Genomic DNA, 23,195 nt, shown 5'->3' with positions numbered 1-23,195 from the left:
GCATCTTACTTAGCACCTGTGCCTTCGCACAATGAAGACGAGAATTCAAGTGGGTTGTCAATGATGGACTTTGATATCATGCAGCCTTCACAAAGTACACAGGTCAGAGCCTCAATAAGGGCTAGGAAAGCACCCACGTGGTCTAAAGACTATGTGATGTAAATAACAGTCTAAGACAAAAGTTAGTACATATCTGTAACAAGAAGATATATAATGCTGGTGTAATGTTTTCAGAAAACTCATAGTTATACTGTTGTATGGTAGTCCATCTGGTTATTTTGAATGCTGTATACTTTGCAGCTGAACGTTACATGTGCTTATTTTCAGTCTGGTGAGTTTCTTAAGAGAAAGGGATATGTGGGGTTGAGAGAGAACACTAGGGGGAGCTAAGTGTGTGTAGAGAGAGGAGGAGTGGAGGCAGAGGGAGAAGCAAAGTAGAGTGCGCAGGAGTGGACTGTGTTTTTTGTTTGCTGTTACATTAAAGAGAGAGAAGTTTGTTCCACATTGCTGTCCGGTCTGATCATTCAAGTGGGGACACAACAGACACTAGAAGAAATTGTATTACAAGAGGAAGAGATTAGTTTGTGGCTGTTTTGCAGTTAGCTTTAATTGTTTGTGACCTGTTAGCATGTTAGTTGCCTGCTAAACTCATGTATACTGTGCTTATTTACTGTTGTATGTTAAGTGTTTATAATATAGCTGCTGATTCTTCCTTTTTTCTTTGTTGTAGACCATAATCAGCTACTTTGAGTTACCCAGCCATGTTCAGCTCCGCATAGATACATTCAGTATCAGTTCTATGCCCTTTGATGTACTGATGAAGCCACCAAGTTATATCAGACTGCTACTGAGGAGCATGGGGCTGGACAGTTACTACCCAGTGTACTAATTTGGAGTTACCAAATGTACCAAACAGTTCTCTAACTACAGTAAAGAAGTTCATTCACTTTTACCCTGACTGTTGTCGTTCCTGGGCCCTAACCAGCCTATCCAGAAAGGTGTCTGTATATTTAATCAGTGAAACAGTCCTTAGGAGTGATATCATCGAGCCTCCACAACAGGAATATTAAATTATTATTATTATTATTATTATTATTTTGTTATCAACTGGACAAAAAAATCTCTCAAGCATTTCGCGAAGAACAAAGGGTGTCTTATGCTGCCCTTAAGTCATGTCGAAAATATGGTATTTACGAGATGAGAGCACATGAACGCCACCACAAATTCCATTTACCAGTATTTACCAGTGGGAAACTTGTATTTTTAGATAAGCCCAGAGTTTTCCAGTTGGGGGCGTGTCAGTAACCAGAGGTCAATAAATTGATGCAGACAGTTGTATTGTAAACTGCTTACACTTCTGTTACACTTCTGTTGATACAAAACTTAAACACTTGCAGGTTATTATCTAACTAATAAAATCACTAGCAATATATGAAAAAAACATACAAGTCTAGTATGATTTACAGTTCTAATAGGATAAAAATAGAGTAGAGTGTTCTTTATAAAACAGACCAAACGTTTAAACAAAAAGGTTTTCCTAATGGCGTCCATTTCCACCTTACCGAAAAACACTGGAACGCACGTCAAGCCGTGTTTACGACCTCCAACCTGCAACCTCGTAAGTAGGAATTTCCAAGGAGGACTTGAAGGCAGCATAACACCATATCAGAAAGGTGGAGGCAAATAAGGAGTACTACAGGGATTTTATTTCACTGAAGACTGTGGCCTGGTTTTTGTTCCCAGGACTGTTTTTTAATCAGGAGGACAGTTCTAGGAATGTATGTACTGAACATGTATTGTACAGACATACACATGACTTTAAATTTCTGTACTGATTCATATACAGACTTTATTTATTATTGTGAAACTCTATTTTTTATTTTAAAATGTTCCTGTTCCTGGACCATTTCTGCCCTGTTATTGTATATAACATACAGTTAAAGCCACAGACAAAAGAGAAAAATATTTAAATTTTGTAGTCGGTGCCATGTTGTTTATGCACATATTTTGGGTTCCGTGTCTAAGCGGTTTAAGTGAATGGGGAATTTGAATGGGCTTTCAAAAACTGGTCTCTGTCACATTCTGTGGTAAATAAATATGTTCAGAGCCCTGTACGTTTTATTCTGTGTAAATGTACCCCCTAAATATCACTGGATCCTCTGAATTTCAGGATCATTTAAGGGTAGTACTTTAAAAAATGCTAGCTTTAAGCTAATACTTAACTGACGTCCCTGGACTGGATTCTGCAGTACACCAGTGAACTCCGTACAGATCGCGTTTTGGATTCTTCTTCTTCTTCTTCTTCTTCACAGAGGATCATTGAAGTATTTAAACAGGTGAAAACACTTTCAGTCTGGTGATGTTGAGCAGTGTAGCCTGTGTTAGAGCTTTAAAACTGTAGATAATGAGCTTTAGCTGCTCAGTGGCTCAGTTCAGGAGCAGCACTTTCCTGCCGTGTTTAGTATTTAATTATGGTCATTAAATTAGACTAATTACAGCACAGTTGATCCAAATAATCAACTAACAACTAACTAATCAATTAACTATCTGCCCTCTCTGAGACGAGCTGAGTGATACAGCAGGAAAACTAGAAGGACAGAGTTACTCCAGAACCACAGAGCTAACCTAGCTAACTAAGGAGCCATAGAGTCTGAAATATTTAACATAAAAAGGCTTAATGTGTTTTTTCCCCCACTGAAACCTGTTATAAGGACAAATTGTAACAATGAGCCAGAAGCAACAAACATCTCTAATTTATTTCACTGCATAATAAAGAGAGTAAATGGTAAAACGTGTTATAGCGTTTAAAGCTGGTTCTAGGGTAATTCTGTGCTGCTGGGTTATTGATTTCCTGCTGTAAAACTCTCAGCTCTCCTCAATGAGGGCAGTTAGTTCATTAGTTGGATCAGCTGTGTGTAAATATGCTGTAAACGTACGGCCGGAGTTTGCTGGTGTCGCTCAGAAAAGAGTCCCCTGCCGATCTCTGCAGCTGTGCTGTAGCATTAGCTTAAAGCTAACTTGTCTAATTTTTAGAGAAAAAAGAGAAAGCTAATTTTTCTCATTACAACTCTTTAACGATCTCGTAATTCAGAGAATCCAGTGATGTTCAGGAGATAAATGTACACAGAATAAAACATACAGGGTTCTGAACATATTTATTTACTACAGAATGTGACAGAGGACAGTTTTTAAAAAGCTCATTCATTTTCCTCACAGAGAAAAAACGCTTAGACACGGAAGCCGTATGAGGACTACAGAATGACGCAGGACTTCAGTGGACTGTACTGCAGCTTTGTTGAGGGACAGATGGTGTCATGGACAAGACAAGACAAGACAAGACAAGATGAGACAAGACAAGAAACTACAACAAGCAAAAGACAAAAAAACAGAAATGTTAATTACACCACCAAACTCGACTCCAACTTCCACCATAATCTGACCACACAAACCAAACACACAAAAAATCATCAGACTCCTCTTCACCTTTCTTCATTTATTTAGCTTTATTAATATGAACCTATTTTACAATAAAATAAAACAATAATTAACAATAATAACAGTAGTGAATAAAGATAACAGTAATTAAAATAAAGATTCTGGAAAAAAAATTACTAAATCATCTATATAAAATATTTACATACACACACACACACACACACACACAGACATCGAATCTCTGTTACACACAGGGTTATTCTATCTTACACAGACGCACTGAGGAGCCAGAATAAACCCTAAAACCTGCATAGAGGGGCTGAGTGAAGGTGGTGTAGAATGTGTGTAAGTGTGTGAGAGTGTGTGAGGGTGTGTGTGAGTGTGAGTGTGTGTCTGTATCAGAGGAGACTCTGTAGAAGGACAGAGTGCCGGAGGGACAGTCCACATACACTCCTACTCTCCTACAGCCGGAGGGAGGAGTGGAGAGATCAGTTCTGTTATTATTGTGATAAACAGAGTAACTGTTATCAGAGCAGATCAGACTCCAGGAGTTTATATTCCCTCCAAACCAACAGTCTGATCTGTCTCCTTTCCTGCTGATGGTTTTATAACTCAGAGCTACAGCAGCTCCTCCCCCGCTCCACTCAGCCTCCCAGTAACAGCGTCCAGTAACATCAGTAACTCTCTCTCTACTCAGAACTTGCGACCACCCATCAAATCTCTCTGGATGATCAGGATACGACTGCAGCTCCTTTCTCCACTCCACCCTCCTGTTCTCCTCACTCAGAGAGAGACGACGCTGCGCTGTGTTCAGATCCAGAGTGAAATCACAGCCGTCTGAACAAAAGAACACACACACAGTGTATTTAGTGTGTGTAGTGTTATATTTAGTGTGTAGTGTTATATTTAGTTTGTGTAGTGTTATATTTAGTGTGTAGTGTTATATTTAGTGTTATATTCAGTGATATATTTAGTGTTATATTTAGTGTGTAGTGTTATATTTAGTGTGTGTAGTGTTATATTTAGTGTGTAGTGTTATATTTAGTGTTATATTCAGTGATATATTTAGTGTTATATTTAGTGTGTAGTGTTATATTTAGCGTTATATTTAGTGTGTAGTGATATATTTAGTGTTATATTTAGTGTGTAGTGTTATATTTAGTGTTGTATTTAGTGTTATATTTAGTGATATATTTAGTGATATATTTAGTGTGTAGTGTTATATTTAGTGATATATTTAGTGTGTGTAGTGTTATATTTAGTGTTATATTAAGTGTGTGTAGTGTTATATTTAGTGATATATTTTGTGTGTAGTTGTTATATTTAGTGTGTAGTGTTATATTTAGTGTTATATTTAGTGATATATTTAGTGTGTAGTGTTATATTTAGTGTTATATTTAGTGTGTAGTGTTATATTTAGTGTTATATTTAGTGATATATTTAGTGTGTAGTGTTATATTTAGTGTTATATTTAGTGTGTAGTGTTATATTTAGTGTTGTATTTAGTGTTATATTTAGTGATATATTTAGTGATATATTTAGTGTGTAGTGTTATATTTAGTGATATATTTAGTGTGTGTAGTGTTATATTTAGTGTTATATTAAGTGTGTGTAGTGTTATATTTAGTGATATATTTTGTGTGTAGTTGTTATATTTAGTGTGTAGTGTTATATTTAGTGTTATATTTAGTGATATATTTAGTGTGTAGTGTTATATTTAGTGTTATATTTAGTGTGTAGTGTTATATTTAGTGTTATATTTAGTGATATATTTAGTGTGTAGTGTTATATTTAGTGTTATATTTAGTGTGTAGTGTTATGTTTAGTGTTATATTTAGTGATATATTTAGTGTGTAGTGTTATATTTAGTGATATATTTAGTGTGTGTAGTGATATATTTAGTGTTATATTTAGTGATATATTTAGTGTGTAGTGTTATATGTAGTGTGTAGTGATATATTTAGTGTTATATTTAGTGTTATATTTAGTGTGTATTAAGGATGCGACGGTTCTCTGTATTTTATTGAATCGTTCGGTTTGGTCTGTTTGGTTTGATACACCCGGATGGACGGTGGTATTTGGCTGCTGAGCGCGTGCTGGGGGACTGCGCCGTCACACTGTCAAGATTCACCAGCAGCTCATATAAGAGAAGAGTAATGTTATTTTATTCTCTATTCTCTTTATTGTTTATGTAAAAACTGGGTTAGCAACACTGAATATTAATCAAGCAATCAACCATTATTTACACTGGAGGGGGACCCTCATTTACAATGCTGCTGAGCCTTTACAGTTTAAAACAGATATATAAAAATATATATATAAAAAAAATAGAAATGAAAACTGACATTTACTCTACACGAATAAAATATATACTTAAAAAATGAAAAATAGGATATTTTAAGAAGATCATAAAAAAGACACATAAAAAGTGAAGAATTTATATTTTATGAAGAAAAAATAACAGTAGTGAAAATAAAGTAAAATGATAAATTATAGTAAATTAATATTAATAAACTAAGAACATGGGAATCATATAAAGTATAAAGTTATTTATATAAACTATTGTGATAAATAAAATAATACAAATTTAAAAAATTATAAAATCTTAAGTCATATAAAATATAAACTCATTAAAAAACTAATTGAAAACAACCACAGGCTTTCTGAATTAATTTCAAAACATGGAAAGAGCTCACCAAAACCTCAAGCTATTTTTTATATTTGACAATATTTAATTTACTTTTCCGCACTCATCTTATTTAATTAAGTGAACTGAGTTTTATATTATTTGTAACATTGCTCTGAATTCAGCTTCACACTGCGAAAGAGAGAGAGAGAGAGAGAGAGAGGGGAGAAGTGCATTTTGCCTGATGTCTCTCTTGGTTATATGACAGTGGTGTTTTTATATTGAGTTGACATGTCCCACCCAATATTAGAAACAGGTGGATTTGTCCCCCCCAAAAATGATATTGTTTCGCTCAGCTCAGCAGTGCTACTAATGAGGAGGCAGACCGGACCAATCACGGAGCCGGTTCAGGAATTAAGTTCCGCCTCTCAGGAGAAACAGCCAATCGGCTTGCTGTTATTGCGGTGCGCGGAGGTGTCAGTATGTTGGTGGGGGAAGCCCCTCCCTCGCTGTGAGATTTAGCAGCGGGATCGGCTGCAGCTGATTTTAAGATATGGATATACGGTGATTTTTTTTTCTAAAAGAAAGGTAATGGTATCTAATCATGTAAACTGTGATGATATGTTTCTGATAGCTGGTTAAAAATACACGTCTCTGAATCAGCACACAGTTTAACCCCACTGTGATTAATAAACTGCAGCTGTGTTAGTGAGTTAGCTTAACTTTGGAATTACCTTGATTGGGAGTCAAGGTTAAAGAAAAAAAAAACTATATACGTAATGTTCAACTTGCCCTGTACCTGATCAGCTAATCACTGTTTCATTTTCAAACTGTTTATTAATTTAGGATTGCAGTTAGCTAGAAGCTGGATGTAGAGGATAGACAGAATTTAGTACAACACTGTGTAATGTTGGTAGTTTAAAGCAGTTTCTTAACCCTGATCATCACTGCCCTAAAACTGTGTTTTCCATCAGATCCAATTGATCAGCTAATAAACAATCATTTATTGAGTTAACCTGTTAAAATCTCTTAGCCCCCTATGGATCCTAAATTAATAATTATGTATATCCAGCAGTGTATTAGACACATCATACCACCACTTACTTTATTAAAGTGCCTTTAAACAGAGAAAGCTGTAGAATATGCAGAACAGTGTTAATATGCAGTAGAATATGTAAGAACAGGGTTAAGAAACACTGATCTAACCTGACTTCTGTTCATATGTACTTCACAGTAAGACCACATGTCCTGACGTTTATATTAACTTCTGCCAAAAATCTCTAGGAAACGTAGTTACATTCTCTCAGTAGAAAGAAGTGCTCTCAGTAAAAAAAGATTAAAAGCGCAGGAACCAAAGAAAATGTAAATATACAACAGAATTGACATACATTACATAATAATATTAATAATAACCAATACTGTTAATAATAACTTATAGTTACTGTGCAGATTTTTAAGTATATTATATTTTATAGTTGATAGTTTTTTATAGATTACTTCTGTCGGCGTGTCTCTCCACAACCATGCAACAACCAATCAGACTGTTTTCTGAATTTCTCAGGAGCAAATCAGCTCTGAAGGCAAACGCTGAAGATTTGAGGACTAATTAAACAAAACTTTCTCAGCTGTGTGATCAGGGCCAGTGAACGCTAAACGGAGAAAAGGATATTTGAAGAGGCGCCGTCATCTTATAAATCCGCTGTTCGGGACATTTTGGCTTCAGTGTTGAGTTTGATAATCAAGGTAAAAGACAGTCAGCAGATAAAGCACAGTGTGATTCAGTTACCTGTTTTTGACTAATGGTAAGAATAAGTGCTCCTTTTTTATAATAGATATTGTGATTTGAATTAATCTGTGACTTTATTAATTGGCTCTGAAAGTGTGAGTAGGAGCACCTTGTTGATTTGAAATAGAAAGGGCTAAAAACGTGCTGCATGTTGGAGCTAGATAATATTAATATATATCAAAACAGAACCGAAACAGTGGCCCAACAACCGCGATACGAACCAAACCATGGCCACACTGTACCGTTGCATCCCTAGTGTGTAGTGTTATATTTAGTGTGTGTGTGTGTAGTGTTATATTTAGTGTGTGCAGTGTTATATTTAGTGTGTGTGTAGTGTTAAATTTAGTGTCTGTGCAGTGTTATATTTAGTGTGTGTAGTGTTATATTTAGAGTGTGTAGTGTTATATTTAGAGTGTGTGCAATATTATATTTAGTGTGTGTGTAGGGTTATATTTATTATGTGTGTGTAGTGTTATAATTACGTGTATGTAGTGAATGTGTGTGTATGTAGTGTGTATGTGTGTGCTTGTATTGTGTGTATTTGGGTGTACAATGTGTGTATGTAGTGTGTATTGTGTGTAGTGTATCTGTAGTGGTATGTTTAGTGTGTGTGTATTGTGTGTATGTAGTGTACGTGGGTGTAGTGTTTGTGTATAGTGTATGTGTGTGTAGTGTTTGTGTGTATTGTTTCTATGTAGTGTTTGTGTGTTTGTGTGTTTGTTTGTATGTAGTGTTTGTGTGTGTGTGTGTTTGTGTGTATTGTTTGTATGTAGAGTGTATGTGCCTGTATGTGTGAGTGTTCGTGTTTGTACTTTGTGTGTGTAGTGTTATATTTAGTGTGTGTATTGTTTGTGTGTAGTGTGTGTGTATGCGAGTGTGTGTGTAGTGTTATATTTAGTGTGTGTAGTGTTTGTATGTAGTGTGTGTGTGTGTAGTGTTTGTATGTAGTGTATGTGTGTGTGTATTCTTTGTATGTAGTGTATGTGTGTGTAGTGTGTGTATGTGAGTGTGTGTGTAACTTACATTTTTTTAATCCAGGTTTGATTCTGATCTTCCCTCCATGTTCCACTCTAAACACACACACACACAGATCAGCACAGTGTGAGATTTTTAGAAACTGATTTATAAAGAAATACTTTGCGTGAAAACGAGCGAACATTTGAGAGAGCGAAAATTAGTGACCTCATGTGGTAAAGTACGGAACTGCAATGCACACTGCATAAAATCAGATTAAAAACGGAAGATTAAGGAGGATTAACTCGTACTTCTCTAAATATATTTTTGTCTGCATGTATAAAGTTTTAATATTTGCTGTATCTTATTCTGCTTTATATGCACAATATGTAGTATTATTTTTATTAGAGCTTTTATTCAGAAATGGAGAAAACATGGCACAGTAGGTAAAGTTCCCAGGAGTGACTGAGCTACAGAAATTACTCCAAAAGGGCATGAACAACTCATCCAGGAAGAAACCAGAACAACATTTAAAGAACTGCAGGATCTCACTCGCCTCAGTTAAGATCAGTGTTAATGATTCAATAATAAGAAAGAAACTGGGTGAAAATGATCTCCTAGATAAGATAAAATGGTTTCTTGTGAGCTTGCAGAAAAGGGTTAAACTTTACTAAAGTATGTTTTTTGCATTCATATTCATACCTGAGTGTACTCCTGTCACAACAACTGTTTTTATTGGACCATACATTTTTCAAGGAATTATTGTGCAAAAATTATTTTATCATGATTTAAAAATAATTTTATGTCACCGGTCATTAGAAAACTTCAAAAATTTAAAATGTAACAAAGGCACCATTTTTAAATAAAGCCAATAAACCAACTTAATCACATTAATGGGATCTCTTTAGAAATTAAGGGCTCTCTTTTAGTGATCTGTAGGTGAGCTGTCAGCCGTGCACCATGCAGCTTGATTTAGGGTGTGTCACTGTGTCTTTATGATAGGAAAAGTTGCTCCAAAGAGGCTCAAAATGTGCAAAAAGCATGTATCGTAAAATAAACCAATCACCATGTCATTTGCAATTCCCTTTAAGAGCCAGGCGCGGTCTGACTTTGGCGTATTGCTTTTGCTATTTAAATGGTGCAGCTACCTGGAATTGACCAATGTTTTTCATCGGCGTAGATATATTCAAAATCACCGCTGCTGTTTAAACAAGACAGGTGAAGAGCATGAAAATACACTGTTGGTGGGAGTAAGATAGCAATAAGCATCAAGACCACCTTGCACAGGGTGTAGGTTAGGTCCCTAAGTGTACAGAAAGGATTCTGGTTTTGCAGTCACTGATTATTTTTACCATAAAGACATAGGCTGGTTGCTGGGGTGCTTGACTCTCATTGTGTATAAAGTTAGTGGGGATCAGTTTTAATCTGGTAACTTTTCTCCTGACTCGATGCTCAGGGCAGCTCTCCATCACTGGCTCCATGACCAGAACCAGCTAAACTTTTCCACCTGTTCTGGAGTAAAAACTAAACCTTGGTTCTTTTTACCAACAGAAAGATGAGCCAAAACAGAATTACAGCGAAGTACTTGGCATTCAGTGCAGATAGCTTGGGCATAACAAATTAACAGTGGCTGTGTAAACAAAAATAAAACAGAATGACAGAATGAAGGTTACATGTAGCTCCACCGTGTTTACCTGGTGACTACAACTAGACTTACTACAGGTCCCACAATGCAATGTGTCACAGCATTAACCCCTAACTTTCTCAACACTTTGCTTTCCTGTGAGGCACAGCACATACACAGGAAAGAGCACAACAGGCAATATCGAGAGTGATAAAAATGTACAACATGTACAACAATATTTATCTTAGAATAAGTTGATAACATAATTATTAGTTCAGACCTACCCGAGTTTCTCCAGTTTGCAGTGTGGATCCTCCAGTCTGGCAGAAAGCAGCTTCACTCCTGATTCTCCTGGGTGGTTGTAGGTCAGATCCAGCTCTTTCAGGTGGCACGGGTTTGAAATTAGAGCTGAAGCCAGAGAACAACAGCCTTTATCTGTGATCATGCAACCAGATAATCTGCAGACAGAGCAAGAGAATGTGTGAGTGAGTGACAGAAAACAAGAAAGAAAGACAACATAGCAGACTGAGGAAGATAATGCACTTTGATATTAGTCTCTTTTTTTACAAAATAACACTACAAAATCTGAAAAAATATCTATAGAAAACTAAAGTTTCTTAACACAGTTGACACAGATTAACATGAAACCCAAACCTGAACAGTAAGCATCTCTGTGAATACGGCATTAGCATTGATGTGGACCAAAGAATTGAGCTCATATTAACTTTTGCTAAAATTGTTTTTGCTCGTGCATCACAATTTTGTAATCAATGTGTGATATATCTGAAATGGTCATTCAAGTTGGAGATTCTTAAGATGACTGCAGAAGACTCGTATTTGTTTGTTATACTCTGACTTTCGTTAAACACTTTCTTATGTGTGATTTGTTATCCTCAGAGGTGGAAAAAGTACTGAAAAATTGTAATTAAGTTAAAGTACCTTTACGTTGCTAAAATTCTATTCAAGTAAAAGTACCCATCTAAAAATCTACTTCAGTAAAAGTACTCAATTTAAAATGTACTTTGAGTAAAAGTTACATAGTTACTTTAAATTGTTTGATGTAAAAAAAAAATACAAATCATAAATTAAATAATTATTAAGTGAAATAATTTGGATCTTTCAGTCAGTATTTGTTCAGACCACCCCATAAAACATTTTTAAAAACAAGTGGCATTTTTTCAGTCATATAAGTGACTATAAGACCTGGGAATTAACGACCTGTTCCCCCGTGAAATCCTTGACAGACACAGAAAACCCATGAGGAAAGAACTCATAAAAGAATGGAAAATAGCAGTCGTCTCCGTCGACAAACTTTATGTTGATGGACAGCTATATCGTGACAAAAACATAACTCCCTGGCTGTTCTAAATTTCTTTAACTGTAACTAAATAGCTCTCTCTCTCTCTCTCTCTCTCCCCCCGAGCGCTTTCGTTTGTGCACTCTCTGTCTCTCTCTCATGCGCGTTGTGCTCTCGTTGCACGATCTCTAACATATAGGTCAATACTCAAATAACCTCATAAAATTGATCCATAATGTATATATATATATATATATATTTCCCCTAAACTTTCCTTTCTCTCTCGTTCTCCCATTTCTTCCGCTCCCACTTACTCGGGTCATTCTCACAAAATCCTGATTCAGAGGACATTCAGTAGGAACATTTTCTAAATGCATTTAACGACAAATTTCCTTTTGAGGATTTAAGATTAAGGTCTATGTCACGTGGTCCCTGTCTGTTCTCGTGTTTCTGTGTTTATTTACCTTTTCTGTGCCTGTCTCTGCTTGTGACTGTGAGTGTGTCTCCCACGTGATCCGTGTTCCTCAGTGTTTCTTGCCCTCACCTGTGTTCATTTGTAACTCCGCCCCTTAGCCCCAGGTGTTTTCTGTTTCCCGTGTGTGTGTTACACTATTTATAGTCCGTGCTCCCTTTCCCTCGTGTCGGTTCTTGTGCTTTGTTAGCCTGTTATGGTTGCATCTCTGTTCCCCATATTTCTTGTTTTCAGTTTAGTTTCAGTTTATTTGTTTATTTTTGTCTTTTGTTATTTGTGTAATAAATTCACTCGCATTTGCATCCGCTCTCCTCGTCCTTCCTTCCCGCACCCTGACAGTCTAAACTTACTATGAACATTATTTTCAGAACATTTGTTCCATTTTATTGCATATTTTATTAGCATTTTATAGATGAAGTCCACAAAAATGTATCATTACCGCAATGTGACATGACTAATATATGATAAAAATGCACATTTTTTATCAACGTTAAGCAGTTCAGTTAAGCAAGGGTTTAGGAAGAATTATTAGCTTACACTTACACACAATGCTACATTATGAAAAGAATGTTTATTTTCAAGAACATTTCATATTATTTAAGACAATTTACAATGCAAACATTTGTATATCAAAATAATCTTTCATGTAGACTACAGCACCTTCATCAATAAAACAGCTCATTTAACTATTGGAAACCATTCAACAAATGTCAAAGAAAGACCTCTCAGAAACTCTGAAATCTTGTCTATCCTTATGCACCATCCAGCATTGTATGCCTACTAAGAAAAAACTTTTATTTTTAGTCATTTTATGTAGTTTTTTTGTGTTTTGCCCATATGTCAGTGCTGTAATATCTGGCTGACCTTTTTTCCCTCCATTGCTTTTTCTTTTTGTCATGGTACTTTTTGGTCAGATCACGTGTTGTCTTTATTTTCCCACTGGAAATAGCAAATATGAAATTATGATATCCGTTCCAGTTTTTGTTCAGTTCCTTAGAATGGACTGTACACAAATAATATCATGTGAAAGTAACTCCAACTGGAACAACTGTCTGTGTTGTTGAGTATGTGTGTGTGTTTCTCTAAATGTTGTAATTCTTGCTGTAAATGTTCTCCCTAAACTTTGACAGCCTTGCTTTTGCTGCTGCCTTTCATTTCTCAATAGCTACCTGCCTGTAAACAAATACACATCGCATATTACAATAAAATATATCAAAGATGGAAAAAAGCTCTCTGGTTATGTGGTCTAACATCTAATTCTGTGTACGGAATTAGATTTAGTTTCAGGCCAGATAAGACGGAACATTAGTGACCTCTACTGGTGGTTTGCAATAGCTAAGTTAGAATGGTCTACTGGAGAAACTGTTCAGGGTAACGCAGGGTAAAGTTATGACAATCAAGAAGTAAAAAGGCATCTGTATTGTACTTCCTAATCAAATTCTCATTTCCGAAACAGTGCATCTCATGACCGCAACAGGTATTGAAATGTAGCGGTGAGTGAGAATTCGGTTGAAGGGTGAGTGACTTTAAACTTTTATGCTAACTGTAAAGGCACCATGAGGGCTAGATAAATTTTCACTTACAGTGTCCATTTAGACCTTAATATACTATATTATAATCAAAAATACAGACTGTAACTTCAAACTGTAGGCCCAAACCTATATCGATATATCGGTAATGACAATGAAAAAGTCGTGCAGACAAGTTGATGAGCAATCTTTTAACTTTTATCCAGAAACATATGAGAAGAACTGCTTACATGGTAGCCATCTTGAGTGTCATGGCCAATGTCTTCCCTAATGTTGAAAATGTCTTGAAAATTTAAGTTCCTTGTGGATTTAAACAATGATTGAAAATTGTTGCGGAGGATGAGAAAATTAGTGTTGGACACATTCCTTTTCTTTATTAATTTTGTTGCTTTTACTTTTCAATGTAAAATCTTTTATGTTTATTTACTAAAATGTTGAAAAGTATGAAATGCATTTAAGTTTTTTTAATGTTTAAATATTAAAATTTCCAAACAATGTACTGAAATTCTGATACGGACATGTTGCGGAAATGAGAATTTTACTCTAAAATGTAAACAAATAAAAATTATATATATTAATTAAATATATATATATATATATATATATATATATATATATATATATATATATATATATATATATATATATATAATGTTCATTTTTAAACATGTGCAAGATAGACCAAAAAATGTTGTTTATGATTCTATGTTTATTATTTTGTTAATATTTACTTGTTTATTAAAATTCCTCATGCCACCTCATCCATCCATTACGCGCAAATACACATGCACCCGCAAATATACTAATGCACGCACATTAATCCGTTCACAAAATCCCATAAAAATCACAAGGAACCACTTAGCAATAACTTAATGCATGCAACGTCTCAATGTCATAACATGTATGTCACACCAAATCCAACACTTTTTATCTTATGTTATGTCTCTTCTACTTTGTTTGCATTTAATCACTCCTTTCTGTACTATCTCTTTGCACCAACCTGTATTTTATTACTACTATATATCCCAGATCCGAAAAATGCATTTTTGTTTTCACTCCATCCCACACACAACAGAAAATATCCTCAAACATCTGCACACTCATATCATATCACTGATAAACATTATTAATCCGTACATCACAACATGTCTTCACTTAAATTTATAACCTAGAACATTTGTGGTATTGGGACACAGATTAAGCAAGCCAAGGTACTAAACCATCTCACTTCACTAAAGGCAGACATTTGTTTACTACAAGAAACACATCTATCAGAAACAAATCATCATAAGCTCAGATCACCACAATTCACCCATATATTCTCAGCCTACTATAACTCCAAACAAAGAGGAGTATCAATACTAATAAACCAAAAAATCCCCTTCACACATAACACCACTATATCAGACACAGGTAGATACATCATAATTAACATTAACATCAGCAACACATCCTTAACAATAGCAAGTTTGTATGGCCCCAACATTTATAACCCATCCATCTTTCATGAGTTTTTCAACCATATAAACAATATATCAGATTCCACAATAATAATTGGAGGAGACTTTAATTCAATCATTGACCCATGTATAGACAGATTAACTATGGCACACAATACACGTTACTGGCATTCAACAGATATCATTAAACAATACATGACAGACTTTGGGCTCAGGGATGGTTGGCGCCTCAAAAACCCAAACACTAAAGAATTTTCTTTCTTTTCTCCAGCCTACCACTCATATTTTCGCGTTGACTATTTTTTAACCAGCAATTCTATTATAGCTAATATATCAGAAATAAAATATCACCCTATAATAATCAGTGACCATGCTCCAGTTTCACTTATATGGAACATAAATCCACTATATAAAACTTTCAGCTGGCGACTAAATTCCTTGTTACTTACAGACCCAGAATTTGACAGCTACATCAAAAAAGAGTGGGCATCTTTCCTAGAAATAAATGATTCTCCAGAAACCACACCAACAATACTATGGGAAACTGGGAAAGCAGTGCTAAGAGGCAAAATCATCTCTTACTCTTCCTGTAAGAAGAAGAAAGATATGGAAAATGAGTCTAATTTACAACATCAGGGAATTGTCAAATGAAATGATAAAAAAAACCCATCAGATAAAATTAAAAAAGAGTTAAAAGAATGTGAATCACAGTATAATGAACTTATAAAAAAAGAGGACTCAAGTTTTAACACAATGACTAAGATATAAACAATTTAATCACAATTTATTTAAACAACAAATCTGGTAAATTCTTAGCTAACCAAGTAAAACATAACAAAGAACAAAAACAACAATTCCGACAATCAAAGATGAGACCAGACTAATCAGCCAAACATTTGCAAACCAATTAAAGTACATTATTAAATGGATAAAACCAAATCAAACTGATGAAATATGGAGAAAAGTAGAACAAACATCAATTAATGAAATACAAATCTCAGACTTACTATTTATTAGCACAACAATCAATCGCCACCCTTGTTTCAAAAACCCAATTATATCTTCGACTCTGACAGCTTGGTGGAAAATTCATAAGAACACAAACAGTAGACTTGCACCCACTAATTGTTCACCCATATGGCACAACCCCGACTTCCCACTACCAAAAAAAACCCCAAAACTACAAAAACGGAAAGAAAAAGGTATTACACATTTACACCACGTTCTACACAACAATAACTCAGCTACTTTCTCACATCTAACCTAGAAATATAGCTTTGAGAGGAACCAGTTTTTGGAATATCTCCAACTTAGATCTATGTTAAACTCAAAAATCAAAGATTACCCAATACTAGAACTTAGCCCACCAATTTCAGAATTCCTTAATATCTCTTTTTCAGACAAAATTCTATCAAAAATATATAGGCTTTTATTCAAATTAGACCAAACAGTCACTATCCCAATAAAAAATGGAAAGAAGATATCTTAATTACCCCAATGCTGATTTCTAGAGAAACATTATAGAAAACACATTCACCATGACTAACAATACTAACCTCCACCTTATACAATATAGAGTAATTCACAGGGTTTACTACACTAAGCAAAAGTTACATAAAATGGGACTAGTAGATTCAGAAATCTGCATACACTGCTCACTAAACACTCCAGACAATTACATACATGCTCTATGGTACTGCCCACCAATTAAACACTTCTGGCATCTTGTTATAACTCGGCTAACTCCACTATTTTAACAGCCAATCTCTCTATCCCCATCACTCTGCCTGCTTGGTGACACGTGAACCACAAACCTAAACCAGGAGGAAAGCAGAGCACTTTTGGTGGTGCTAACCATCGCCAAAAAAAACAATTCTAACAAACTGGAAATCAAGGAAAAAATCACCAGCATTCAATGGGAAAACTCACTCACAGAACACATAGAAATGGAAAAAATATCTGCATCTCTTAAAAAAATGTTAGGAATCAAAATCAAAAATTGTATGTTACAAATTCAAAAGAGAAAAAAATATATAGCAAATATATATGTTTAAATCTACTTGGTTACTTTATTATCCTTTGCAGTAATTTGAAAATTATTTCAGTTTGGATTTTGCCAGTCATTGCTTTTATTTTTGTGTTTTTGTGAATTTTCTGTATATTTTTTTGGATTTTTCTGTTAAAGACTTTTGCTTCTGGAATCTCTCCTTTGATTTTGCTTTAGTTTTTTTGCTTCTGAGTTTTGGCACACTTTTCAATCTGATTCCAGATTTTCACACGTCTTTCTTCCTATATTACACAAAGCTAATCTGAAAATGTAGTAATAAACACAAGCACAAATGATTTTACAATGTCTTTAATGTTTAAATAACACATTTTAGTGATTTCCTAAATGTAACATGTATTATGCTGTTACTTTTGTACATGCCACATTTAATATTTTTTTCTAGTGGTGTCAATCGTTTAAGAAATATAATCAGATTAATAATGACAACATTTGTGATTAACTGCAATTACATTTGTTCTTCTTAAGACAAGTTTTTATAGTGGATATTTAAATGTAAATAAAAGAATGAATGTAAGAAATGTAAAATGCAATTATTAATGGTGTCATTTAAAATACTATTATATACTTGTTTATAATACTATTATATACTTGTATTTTTGAGGGGAGATGAAGCTAACGTGGGCCGCTGGAATAAAGAATGCATGGTGAATAGGATTGGACTCAGGAAGTGTTTGTTATTGCACACATGCTTACAATAGGGAAAAGACCTTATTAAGATTTAAATGGCCTGATGGAAATATGTAACTGCCAGTATTCAGTAATATGTACACTGTCACTTTAAAAGCTCCTTACAAAAGGTGCACTGCCCTTTTACGTGTATAGCTATGCTGAGAGTGTGGTAAACCTGAGTGTGTGCTGTGCTTTACCACAGAGAATGCTGGACCTAGTTTCTTTCTTTTATTCATTTTTTTCTGCAAGTAACAACATATATGTGGTGCTTTTAGCTCATGTATGAACTATGTTGTATGTCTTTTTTGATGCGGACATTTTACATTTCCTATCATACATACACACATACATAAAAGTTAAAAGAAAAAAGGAAATGAGCATGAAAGAGTACAATTACTCTTTTTGTATTTAGTCTGTAGATGCAGTATCATGACAAATTAAAGGGCATGGAAAAGTCTGAGCAGGGAGAGTTGTTTAGGGCTCCTCTCCTTTGCCAACCTGGAAAGAATAGCCTGTTCAGACTAACCTTGCACATCCTTCTGTGTAATTTAGTTTCTTTAATTAATTACGGTTTTATTTGTTGTCTTGTTTGTTATTTTGCTCTGTGATAACCTGAAACACTGACCTGAGAATCTGCAGTTTACAGTGTGAACTCTTCAGTCCAGCAGAGAGCAGCTCCACTCCTGAATCCTGCAGGTCGTTGTTACTGAGGTCCAGCTCTTTCAGGGTGGAGTTTTCCAGGTTTAAAACTGATTCCAGATTTCCACATGTCTTTACTCCAAGGTCACATGAAGCTAGTCTAAAAATCAAGAATAAACTAATGATTTTACAATAAACCAAAGAAGAATACTTGAATGGATTGACAAAGAACAGAAAATAGAATTAAACTGTGAAATGTATTGTCTGTCTAAAGAGCTGGTGATCAGCATGGGCATACAGTTCACCTGGGACAGATTATAATGAGTTAAAATAGAAAAGAAAACGTTTATCAAAACAGAGAACGAGCAAGGCTTTTTGGAGTATGTGAATTTATTCTATTTTCCAAGTTGAACTCAACTTGCACATTACACCTTCTCGCACATATATGTATATATATTAGAAATAAATACAGACACTTAAAATATATGTTCTATATGAAATTGTTATGTTGTATTGCTAATCATCATTTCTCCAAAGCATATTGAGATATGATTTTTTTAGTCAAATCACCCAGTGCTACTTTAGAGTGGATCTGCAAGAGATGTGCATTTATTTTAACAAAAACATATAACTTGCCCAAAACCTTTTTTTAAAGATTGTATTTAATCAGTCTAAGACAGAAACTTCATGTACTGTATTACACAAAAAAGGAGAATGAATGCTTATATGTGATAATGTGAATAATGTGAATCCACCTGTGATTAAATGGAAACTGATTCTCCACATCATCAGTTGATTAAAAACTGTGTAAAGGCCTAAAAAATACTCACACAGCTTTTCTGGATATTTTAACTACTGGCAGCAGCCTCAGAAAACACTCCTCTGATGGATCATATTTACTGAGGTTAAACTCCTCTAGCTCTTCTTCTGAGTTCACCAACACAAACACCAGAGCTGACCACTGAGCAGGAGAGAGCCTGGCCTTTTGAAGACGACGGTCACCACCTCTGCTCAGGTATTTCTGCACTTCCTGTACCAGAGAATGATCATTCAGTTCATTTAGACAGTGGAACAGATTGATGGATTTCTCTGGAGATGAGTTCTCCTCAATCTTCTTCTTGATGTATTTGATGATTTCCTCATTGCTGTCAGAGATCCTCTCTGTCTGTGTCAGTACGACTCGTAACAGTTTCTGATTAGACTTCAGTGAGAGACCCAGGAGGAAACGAAGGAACAGGTCCAGGTGTCCACTCTCACTCTGTAAGGCTTTTTTAATGGCACTACTGAGGAATTCAGTCATCGATGACCTGCTGAAGAGTTCAGATAGTTCAGTGTTTTGGTTTTTAGTGGTTTGCTGATTCAGAACGCTTCTATCAATGAAGCAGAGAAATGCATATAAAGCAGCAAGAAACTCCTGAACGCTCAGATGTACAAAGCTGAAGACCTTCCCCAGGTGCAGCTCATGTTCCTCCCTGAAGATCTGGGTACACACTCCTGAGTACACTGAAACTTCTCTAAAATCGATGCCACTCTCTCTTAGATCTTCCTCATAGAAGATTAGGTTTCCTTTCTCCAGCTGCTGGAACGCCAGTTTCCCCAGAGCCAGGATACTTGTTCTAGTCTGCTGAACATCAATGTCACTTTTCCCACTGTACTTCTGGCTCTTGTGTTTGATCTGAAAGATCAGGAAGTGTGTGAACATCTGCGTCAGGGTTTTGGGAATTTCTCCACTCTCAGCTTCACTCAGCATTCTCTCTAGAACAGTGGCTGTAATCCAGCAGAAGACCGGTATGTGGCACATGATGTAGAGGCTTCTTGAAGACCTGATGTGTGTGAAGACTTTGTTGGCCAGGTCCTGATTCCTGATCCTCTTCCTGAAGTACTCCTGTTTCTGAGGGTCACTGAAACCCCGCACTTCTGTTACCTGATCAAAACACTCAGTAGGGATCTGACTGACCGCTGCTGGTCGAGAGGTGATCCAGAGGAGAGCAGAGGGAAGCAGATTCCCCTTGATGAGGTTTGTCAGCAGAACATCCACTGAGGTTTGCTCTTCTATATTCACCAATTTCTCATTGTTCTGGAAATCTAGAGGAAGTCGACACTCATCCAGTCCATCAAAAACAAACATGATCTTGTAGCTCCTATAATGTCTTGGTTTTAAATTGTGTGTTTCTGGGAAAAAGCTCTGAAGAAGATTCACCAGACTGAGCTTCTTCTCCTTCATCAGATTCAGCTCTCTAAAAGGAAGTGGAAATATGAAGAGGACGTCCTGATTTACTTTTCCTTCAGCCCAGTCCAGAATGAACTTCTGCACAGAGACTGTTTTTCCAATTCCAGCAACTCCTTTAGTCAGTACAGTTCTGATTGGTTGTTTCTGTTCTGGTAATGGTTTAAAGATATCGTTGCATTTTATTGGTCTTTCCTCTGTTTTCCTTTTCCTGGATGCAGCTTCAATTTGTTTCACCTCATGTTCCTGATTGACATCTCCTCCATCTCCCTCTGTGATGTAGAGCTCTGTGTAGATCTCATTCAGAAGTGCTGACTTTACATGGCCTGAGATTCCTTCATTAAGTATCTGATATTTATCTCTCAGCTTGGATTTGAGCTCTCGTTGGCATGCTGGGGCCAATGCTGATTGTAGAGGAAGAGAATAAGGAAAATGTAATTAGCTGTGATAATCATAAAAGACCCCTGTGTAGAACAATTCTGATAGAGTAGATAATTGTTAGGTTTAAGGATACATTTGATGCTGCGACTCAATATCTTATAATTACAAAATCCAGTTAATTATTGCTGATTATTCTAATTTAAAAAGCAGAACTCCTCTGAGGAAATAAATTAGCACAAGTTGTTCCCCATTCTCATGACCCAGAACTCTTACTGCTCTCTAGTGTATTGGCAAGGTCTGTCTGATTCATGTTCCTCAGGATGTGCAGTGTGATCTTCAGCACCCCCTCTTTCTGATCATCCTCCACCTCTCCCTCAGAGCATGCTGGGTAATTTGGACTCAGGAGCTTCTTGAATGTGTTCAGCTCGTTCTTCACTAGAGAGATAAACTTCTCCTGCAGCTTCTGATTAAGAACAAACATCAGAGAATCGGTAAAGCTGTTACAGTAAAGCTGTTACACTGATCTGAGGAGAAAAGGAGTTATGGATGCTCTGGTCTGTAAAAGGATTTAAACATCATGTTACTGAGTAGCATCAATATGTCTGTCATTATCAGTACCGTGATGGTGGTGCCCAGAGCTAAAAGCTAGCAGCATGGGATATGAACATTGTTTTTTAATGAGGTTCTTGCACTTAAAAAGTTAATAATGCCTCGTTTTAAATGTCAGGGCATCTGGATACTAGCAAGGAGGTTTGGAGCTACTTTGAACTGAATAACGGTGTAATAAGCAATTTATCTGCCGGGGCAAAATATGCCCCAAAGCGGGCTTTGTAAAGAGTGAGGGGCAAAAAGCATAAAAATACTGTATCTCAGTAATCTGTAAGAGAGCGGAGGTGTGCTATTCTTACTTTTTTAACATGTTTTACTGCACAAAGAGTCAATTTTACACCAAAGTTCTCCTATAACATTATAACATAACAGTTATAATGCTCCATAAACTGAAGCTAAATAAATTATGATTAGTATCAAAATTTTAAAGTGAAATTAAACTGAAATGTAAAAGAAATCAGGTAGAACCCCATCAAATATATCGTTTAGGACTAACCTTGAATATGTGGTCCAGTTTTTTCCTGTAACTCTTTATTTTCTTCTTACTGTGGATAACAAGAAATTCCACACTGTAATCCACATTAATAAATATTCTGATCTAAAAAGCTTTTGTTTCAACTAAATATGTTATTAATAATAAAATAAAGAATATCAGAAAATCAGATTAAAGTAAAAGAAAACCTGCATTAAACCAACACTTTTCTAAATGTTTCTTAACTTTTTAATAATAAAGATTTGTAAAGGTAAATAAAGATTTTTGCAATTATGTCACCCTTTATCTAACGTTTTGAGGCACGGGTAAAAACAGTTGCTTTGAACCGTTGTGTCAATGCTTAATTTGTTCTACAATTAACAATAATCACACATAATTAAATTATAAACAGTGCCAATCAGCAACAACGTGAATGTAATTAGAAAGGAAACACCTAAAAAGTTTTCCAGCATGAATTATCAAAATATGTTCTAAGGTGTATTCTAATTTATTCTGAATACATTACTGTTCTATGTATTGTACTAGAACACATTCTGCCCAATCCTGGATGTATGTACTCACCCCAGCAACTGAGATGTTAAATACATGCACAACAAAAGATTGATAAAGTTTTATTTCCTGCTATTAAAGAAGCAATAAATGTCATGTTTTTAATATGTTGGAAAACTGTTTTTAGGGCTTTTTTAGCAGACACATATAGTGGTTTTGTGGTTTTGTGGTCTGGTGGTTTTGTCCACCAGATGGCACTAATGTGCTCTGTGTCATAAAGCTTTGAGTGGAGAATAATTTTTGTAAAGTTAGGAGAAACGTTCCAGTGCTTACAGGTGCTGGTCAACGAATTAGAATAATTTGAAATAGTGCAATCATGAAATTCTTTGAATGCATTTTTTGTGCAGAAAGCAAATCAGGTGTTCACCGCACCTGTC

General features: G+C 35.5%; 4 protein-coding genes across 10 annotated transcripts in view; 2 read left to right on the top strand and 2 right to left on the bottom strand.

Moving 5' to 3' along the window:
- Positions 1–23,195, top strand: part of LOC111188839 (NLR family CARD domain-containing protein 3-like) — a 453,074-nt gene that overhangs the window by 122,188 nt on the left and 307,691 nt on the right. The gene's annotated exons all lie outside the window — the stretch shown is intronic.
- LOC125801516 (uncharacterized) overlaps positions 1–23,195 on the bottom strand; it is a 302,660-nt gene that overhangs the window by 107,413 nt on the left and 172,052 nt on the right. The window lies entirely within an intron of this gene.
- LOC111189331 (zinc finger protein 239-like) overlaps positions 1–23,195 on the top strand; it is a 239,193-nt gene that overhangs the window by 176,436 nt on the left and 39,562 nt on the right. The gene's annotated exons all lie outside the window — the stretch shown is intronic.
- LOC125801110 (NACHT, LRR and PYD domains-containing protein 9-like) overlaps positions 3,479–23,195 on the bottom strand; it is a 31,075-nt gene continuing 11,358 nt past the window's right edge. The window contains exons 6-12 of one of the 2 annotated variants that reach the window (XM_049477147.1): positions 22,273–22,321; positions 21,441–21,630; positions 19,390–21,190; positions 18,546–18,719; positions 10,710–10,883; positions 8,871–8,917; positions 3,479–4,272 (exon numbers count right to left, since the gene is read on the bottom strand). In XM_049477147.1, coding sequence (XP_049333104.1) covers positions 3,692–4,272; positions 8,871–8,917; positions 10,710–10,883; positions 18,546–18,719; positions 19,390–21,190; positions 21,441–21,630; positions 22,273–22,321 — 3,016 coding nt within the window. In that variant the 3' untranslated portion in view covers positions 3,479–3,691. Of the gene's footprint in view, positions 4,273–8,870; positions 8,918–10,709; positions 10,884–17,397; positions 17,493–18,545; positions 18,720–19,389; positions 21,191–21,440; positions 21,631–22,272; positions 22,322–23,195 lie in introns of those variants that run through there. The other variant, XM_049477148.1, reaches the window with a different exon arrangement.

Source organism: Astyanax mexicanus, chromosome 4 (genome assembly GCF_023375975.1).
Source record: "Astyanax mexicanus isolate ESR-SI-001 chromosome 4, AstMex3_surface, whole genome shotgun sequence".
In the NCBI taxonomy this organism is placed as follows: Eukaryota; Metazoa; Chordata; class Actinopteri; order Characiformes; family Acestrorhamphidae; genus Astyanax; species Astyanax mexicanus.
Note: the sequence above shows the minus strand (reverse complement) of the source record. Positions and strands in the feature narration are given on the sequence as shown.